Genomic DNA, 6,950 nt, shown 5'->3' with positions numbered 1-6,950 from the left:
AAAAAAAAAAAAAAAGTGACCGGGCATGGTGGCTCACACTTGTAATCCCAGCACTTTGGGAGGCTGAGGCGGGCAGATTACAAAGTCAGGAGTTCAAGACCAGCCTGCCCAACATGGTGAAATCCTGCCTCTGCTAAAAATACAAAAATTAGCTGGGTGTGGTGGTAGGCACCTGTAATCCCAGCTACTTGGGAGGCTGAGGCAGGAGAATTGTTTGAACCCGGGAGGCAGAGGTTGCAGTTAGCCAAGATCAGGCCACTGTACTTCAGCCTGGGTGACAGAACAAGATTCCATCTCAAAAAAAAAAAACTATTTTAAAACCAATCTCTGTAGTTGTCCTCACTTAAACTATTCTCTTAGCTATGTTATTACATTAACATATATTGAATCAAATTATATGATTCATTTCAGTGCCTTAAAGAATAGATTACAGTTTAAAAATAGCCTTGTCTACCTAAACACATTTCAAAAGTGTTGTGATTCTACCTCACTGCTATAAAAATTATCATTTGTTTTCTAATGTTGGATTTTGGTGAAGATTCAAAATCATTATTTCTAACCATACTTACTTTTGCTACGTGAACATAGCAAAAAAAATCACATTTTCTAGAAAAAGGAAATGATAAGGTTTCCCATAGTAAATGTATTTTTTAATTTTGCTTAGCAATATTCTGTTTTATAGTTTAAAACTATATTTTATATAAATGATGGCTATTCATGTTCCTGGCATGAATTTTCTTTGAAAGTTTACATACTTTTGATAAACTACATTTAGCACTTTCTTTCTTTCACAGGAAATTCCTTTATCCGAAATTTTATCTCTGGAACCAGCAAAAACTTCAGCTTTAATTCCTAATGGGGCCAATCCTCATTGTTTTGAAATCACTACAGCAAATGTAGTATATTATGTGGGAGAAAATGTGGTCAATCCTTCCAGTCCACCACCAAATAACAGTGTCCTCACCAGTGGTGTTGGTGCAGATGTGGCCAGGATGTGGGAGATAGCCATCCAGCATGCCCTCATGCCCGTCATTCCCAAGGGCTCGTCCGTGGGTACAGGAACCAACTTGCACAGTGAGTCTGTCACAGTTTTCTAAGTAGCCCAAAGCTCATCATTTGCTTACCCCTTGCTTAGTAAACATGTACCCTGCCCTTCCTAAGAACAGAATGAAGAAAGACTCCCTGGGGATGACTTAGTTTATTAGAGAATGTAAGGTCTCTAAACAAAAGCTGCTGCACAAACTAAGATGTTTAGTTTGTTAAATTATCCTATTTTATTGTAGCTATTTTATATTAAAATTTAACAAATACAGGTAAACACTATATATTAGGCAATTACAGACCTCTAGAGCTACTGATTGTAAAAGAAGTAATCTGTCCAGGCTCAGTGGCTCATGCCTCTAACCCCAGCACTTTGGGATGCTGAGGTAGGCAGATGACTTAAGCCCAGGAGTTCAAGTCCAGCCTGGGCAACATGGTGAAACCCAGTCCTGCAAAAAATACAAAAATTAGCCAGGCATGGTGGCAGGTGCCTGTAATCCCAGCTACTCTGGGGGCTAAGGCAGGAGTATTGCTTGAGCCCAGGAAGCATAGGTTGCAGTGAGCCGAGATCAAGCCACTGCACTCCAGCCTGGGTGACAGACACCCTGTCCTCAAAAAAATAATAAGAAGAATAAGTAATCTAGTAAGCTTTAGCTTGACATGAAATGCAAGTCTTGTTATTTGCAAATCTGCATTAATAAGTTTCCCTAAAAACATCTCACCTAGTATTCTGTGTAGGGTATTTGATTTGCAGAGTACATGGTAACTGGTAATTCTTGATCATTTTATCCCAGGAAGAAATCTCTATTCATTAGTAGAATGCAATACATTTGCTAAAATGCAACCTAGATCCCGTGTTGAGGATGAATTTAAAGAAGAAATTTTAGAGGAATATTTGTATAAAAAAAGTGATTTTTAAATTTCATAATCGTTACTCATAATGAAACCTATGAATTAACTTCTGTTTTTTTACATTACAGTGTTATCTGTTGATCTGTCACAATTTTTTTATTTCTCTCTACAACTGAAATACATATTAATAGAATATATTTGCCTATTTTGGTGCTAAGCACTTTACATGAGATCTCTATTTTAATGCCTACTTGAGTTCCAACAGGTAGACTTTAATGATTTGTCCTTTTTACAACTGAGGAAATCAGTATCTCTCCAGCGAGATTAAGTTGTCTAAGCTTGTACCAAAGCTGTAAGGTAGCAAAGCCAGTATTTGAATCCAAGTCCTTCTGACTCCCAACTCTAAACTGACAAAATATTATTTTTTAAACCAAGTATGGTGAATATATAATTTTCAAAGGAAATAAATATTCTAATGACATTTTCTTAGAAAAACCTAATTGCTAGGATTTATTTAAAACCACTTTTGCAGGGTGAGTTGTAAGCATGTATTTACTTGTTTTGCTATTACGTCTCTTACTGACTTTTTGTGTGCATGTTGTTTAACATGCATTTCTAGGAGATGTCGCTGTGAGTATTTCGGTATCAAATTGCCAGATTCAAGAAAATGTGGTAAGTATGCACCTACTAATATAAAACTTGTTAATGTGATTACTGGAAAGTAAAAGCATCATAAAATAGATTTTTAAATTCATTTTAATTTTTTGGTAATTTTTGGAAAGCAATATAGAATTTGGGTTTTTTTTCTGTAAGATTTTAGAAATGTTAAATTATATAGATTTGTTTAGTAATTTTTCTGTAATCGATTCTGTAATGTAGAACCAAATATCTGTTTATCTCAGTTATGCAACTATAATTTGATGCCGAAATTCTCACATATTTGCTTGGTACTGGAATTGTAATGGTTGATATTACACAGTAAAATAAATACACAAACAAAATAAGATGCATTTCTCAATTTGCATGAGTAGCTTAAAAATGCCATTGTTCTCATTCCTTATTGCCACCTAGAAGTTCTATAACATGACAAGGAGTTGCAAATGCTCTTATAGTCACTTGTATACATCAAGGAGACTTCTAAGAAAGTTGCATAAATCAAATCTTGGGGGTTCTCATTTTAGCACCCTAGTCACCTGTGCCACATAACTCCATCATTGCAGCTTGGTTTTTGAAAATTGTAGATCAGACATGTTATGAAATATTTTACAGACTTTCTTGTGTTTGTTTTGTTATGTTTTACTCCTGTTGTAAGTAACCAAAAAGTAATAAGTCCTTTCCTACCTCCTCCTATGACCCAGACCTTTTTCTCTATTTTGTCTGCTGTACCTATGGCCAAAAGAATGCAGTTTACAGCTTACACTTTCGAAAGATTTGTTTAAAAAATTATCTTCATGAAACTCTATTAATCCTTACTATGTCTTTGAAGCCTACAGTAAAGTGGCATAAAGTAAACACACAGCCAAATATGAATTAAAGAGAACTAGGTAAACGTCATAGTGAAGGTTAGATAAATTATTGTGCTGTCAATCGTGAGATAGATTCCTAAAGAAATTTCTTTTCTGAAGGTTCCTGTTTCCCTTGCTTAGCCAGAAACATTTTAGGAAATACAAGTTACTCCATACGCCTCTTGGGAAATGCCTGATAACTGTGGAGTTATTCCACCCTTTTCAGCCACTGTTGTCTACTGAAATTTCTGGACTGGCCATTGAGTTATCAGAAAGCCTAAAGAACACTTCTCTTATCAGATGAAATAGCTTGAACTCAGAATAACAGAATAATGTTAATGTTGCTTGTTTTGTCCCTAGACAGCCACAAACTCATCCTGAGGGTACTTTGAAGGAATCACAGGATGGAGACAACTTGTAGTTATTTTCTAGGGGGAAGGACAAAGGAAAAGGATAAGGGTTTATAGGATACAGAAAGGGTAGGATTTGATGTTAAAAGACTTAAAAAAAAATAAAGTCAAAGTACAAGAATAGAAGACAGGTGGAAAATCTGATGGGTTGTAATGGGGTTATATAAAGGTAAAAAGTATTACCTTGTGATTTAATTGTCTGATAAAATCACAGACTGCAAAACATATATTAAAAAGGTGCTTTATTCAGCAGTTATTATTTCAAAGAGAAAGAATTAGACTTTTGGAATTTGTTACCTCCTGAAGTGATAAAATTGGACAAGTTTAGCTACTTCACACATGAGAATTTCATATGGGTTGCCATCCTTCTGCAGCATCTCCAGCTCACTCACAGTGATTCAGCCTCCTCTTCCGTCACTTCAGGTTCATCTGCATGTGGGTGACTAATAAGGGAGCAACCTTTCCAGTCTAGACATACAGGGAGAAATGGTCGGAAGCAGGATTCACGCAGACATGTGATTGGGAACCGTGATTATTTAATGAAATTTCCAAGTAGCCACCTCAACAGGCAAATATCTTTTTTAATACTTACAGTAAATCACATTGTATGGTTTTTAGTCATATTTCTTTCTAATGAAACATATGTGCTAGCATGTTAGAAAACCTCTGCCACTTAGGATCAGAACAGTTTTCAAAACATTACATTATTACAAAAATTAAAGAGTGTGCTTTGAATATTATAGTCATTTCAAATTTCATCTAGCATCTATAATTTATTTTTAAATAATATTTATGATACATTAATACAATTATATAATTTTTTAGGACTAATGTTTTGTTCTGCTTTATGTTTGTTTTTCATTGAACTTGTACCTCTAGGACATCAGCACAGTATATCAGATTTTTCCTGATGAAGTACTGGGTTCTGGACAATTTGGAATTGTTTATGGAGGTAGGTTATCTCTCTTAAGTATTTTTGTGAACTTAAAGTTTTCACTAGTTTTATTTAGAAAAGCAGTATTTCCAGGAAAAACATAAAAGAGAAGACCTATGTGTGTACATGATATATGTCTGTGTGTGTATCTTTCTTGCTCTGCCTTTTAAAAAAATTGAGATAGTTACTATCTGGAAAACTGGTGTATTTCTGTTTTGAAAGAGAAAGTTGTGTACTCCTGAAAATCTTCTTTTGCTTTAACATAGGTAAACTCTACACATAGTATGAAGTAGTTTGGTTTATCAGACAAAATGTTGAGTAAACAAGGAAGTTGTGACTTGTAAACAAATTAATTCCATTTTCTTTTGGCAGACTTGATCAGACCTTTTTAGAAGTTCATTCATGTTAGTAGATAAAACTAAATTTAACTTTCTAGTGTCTTTAACAATAGATTTGTTTCATTAAGGTTTGATTTGTTTTTTTAATTTTTGAGGTAAAATATCAAGTTTTTACCTATTTTTTTTATTATCAAGCTCTTTGGTAAGTTTATTATTCTAAATTCTGCTGTTTTGGATTACAGCCAGTTAAAGAATATTTTTCAAGTCTTTAAAAAACATTTAATATTAATGCTTTACCTGCCCTGTAAAATGACCTCATAACTTTCAGTTCTTAATATTATCAGTAACAAATTATTTCTTGTGGTGAGGTTGGGTGCTCTGAAATAATCAGTGTCCCATTCAATTTTATTTATCACAATATGATATTGTAATTTTTAATTTAAAAACTAATTAAGTACTGCTCTATTTTATAAAGTAACATTGAGCCTTATAAAATGCTTCAGTGATTTTTTTGATGAGAAACCTATTATGACCCACTAACCATTGTACTGTTTGTTAATGCATAACTATAATAGAGGGGACCAAATGTTCTATTATTGCTCTATGGTATAATGGTTACATGCAAAAAATTATGGTATATAGATCATCATAAATATACATAACTGCATATCATGTAGGGATGAGACAGGGGTGACAAATGAGAGTAGAGAGACCACCAGATACCAGATAATTTGGGATATTCAACACTGAAGAACAGGAATAGGAGGAGGCCTCCACATGTAAGACTGAAACGTTAAGACTAGACACAAATGGGGTAAACTAGATGAGAAGAGTCTCAGAAGAGAGGCCAAGTACTTCAGTGACAAAGCAGTAGAGATGAAAGAAGTCATGGCCTTGACAAGAGTACTTGCAGGAAAATGGTTGAGTTGAAATAGAGACTGACTGCAGTGAATCAGAGAGTAAAACATAATGTTAAGGAGGTAGAGACTGTGAACACAAGGCGATTTGATAGTGAAGGGAAGCAGCCTGGAAAGAGAAGAAATAGTGAGAGCGGGATATAGGTGAGTGAACACTAGATTTACAAGTGGTAGAAGACTGGAATTTCAAGTTAGTTTGTATGTAGCCAAAAGTTTTGAGTAATTAGATACATTTTCCATTTCTATTTTCTGATTCATTTTCATTTCTTATTTTCAGATTCAATTAACACTACTATATTTTGTACCTACCACAATACAGCAGTGTAGAAGTTAAGAACTTGGGGGTGCCCCATAGAATTGCGGAAAAGTTTGTTGTAGTAGATAAATGAGTTGTAATATACATAAGGGGCCTGTTATGTGGTCATGATGTTGATGATGATGATGATAACTAACAGTTTTTGAGTGCGCATAGTTACCAGGGTACTTTGTATACTTTACATGCCTTCTTTCATCCAATCTTCCCATTGTAGATGAGGAACCTAGAATTCAGAAAGAGTGAGTGATTGGCTCAAGAAAACACAGCTAATAGGTGACAGAGCCAAGACTTTAATTCTTTGCCCTATAACTTGCATTATCTTATAAGGACTTTAAAATTATACTTTCTAGGCCAGGTGGCTGGGTCATGCCTGTAATCCTAGCACTTGGGAGGCCAAGGCAGGTGAATCACCTGAAGTCAGGAGTTCAAGACCAGCCTGGCCAACATGGCGAGACCCCATCTCTACAAAAGTACAAAATTTAGCCGGGCATGATGGGAGGTACTTGTAATCCCAGCTAGTCGGGAGGCTGAGGCAGGAGATCACTTAAACCCAGAAGGCAGAAGTTGCAGTGAGCCGAGATCACGCCGCTGCACTCCAGCATGGGAGACACAATGAGACCCTGTCTCAAAGTATATA

General features: G+C 35.2%; 1 protein-coding gene across 1 annotated transcript in view; it reads left to right on the top strand.

Moving 5' to 3' along the window:
- Positions 1 to 6,950, top strand: part of PRKD1 (protein kinase D1) — a 346,791-nt gene that overhangs the window by 294,921 nt on the left and 44,920 nt on the right. Inside the window, exons 11-13 of the mRNA XM_037741730.1 lie at positions 795 to 1,074; positions 2,513 to 2,565; positions 4,688 to 4,760. Coding sequence (XP_037597658.1) covers positions 795 to 1,074; positions 2,513 to 2,565; positions 4,688 to 4,760 — 406 coding nt within the window. The remainder of the gene's footprint in view (positions 1 to 794; positions 1,075 to 2,512; positions 2,566 to 4,687; positions 4,761 to 6,950) is intronic.

Source organism: Cebus imitator, unplaced genomic scaffold (genome assembly GCF_001604975.1).
Source record: "Cebus imitator isolate Cc_AM_T3 unplaced genomic scaffold, Cebus_imitator-1.0 Scaffold104, whole genome shotgun sequence".
Taxonomy (NCBI): Eukaryota; Metazoa; Chordata; class Mammalia; order Primates; family Cebidae; genus Cebus; species Cebus imitator.
The sequence above is the reverse complement of the archived record's forward strand: the minus strand, read 5'-3'. Positions and strand labels throughout refer to the sequence as shown.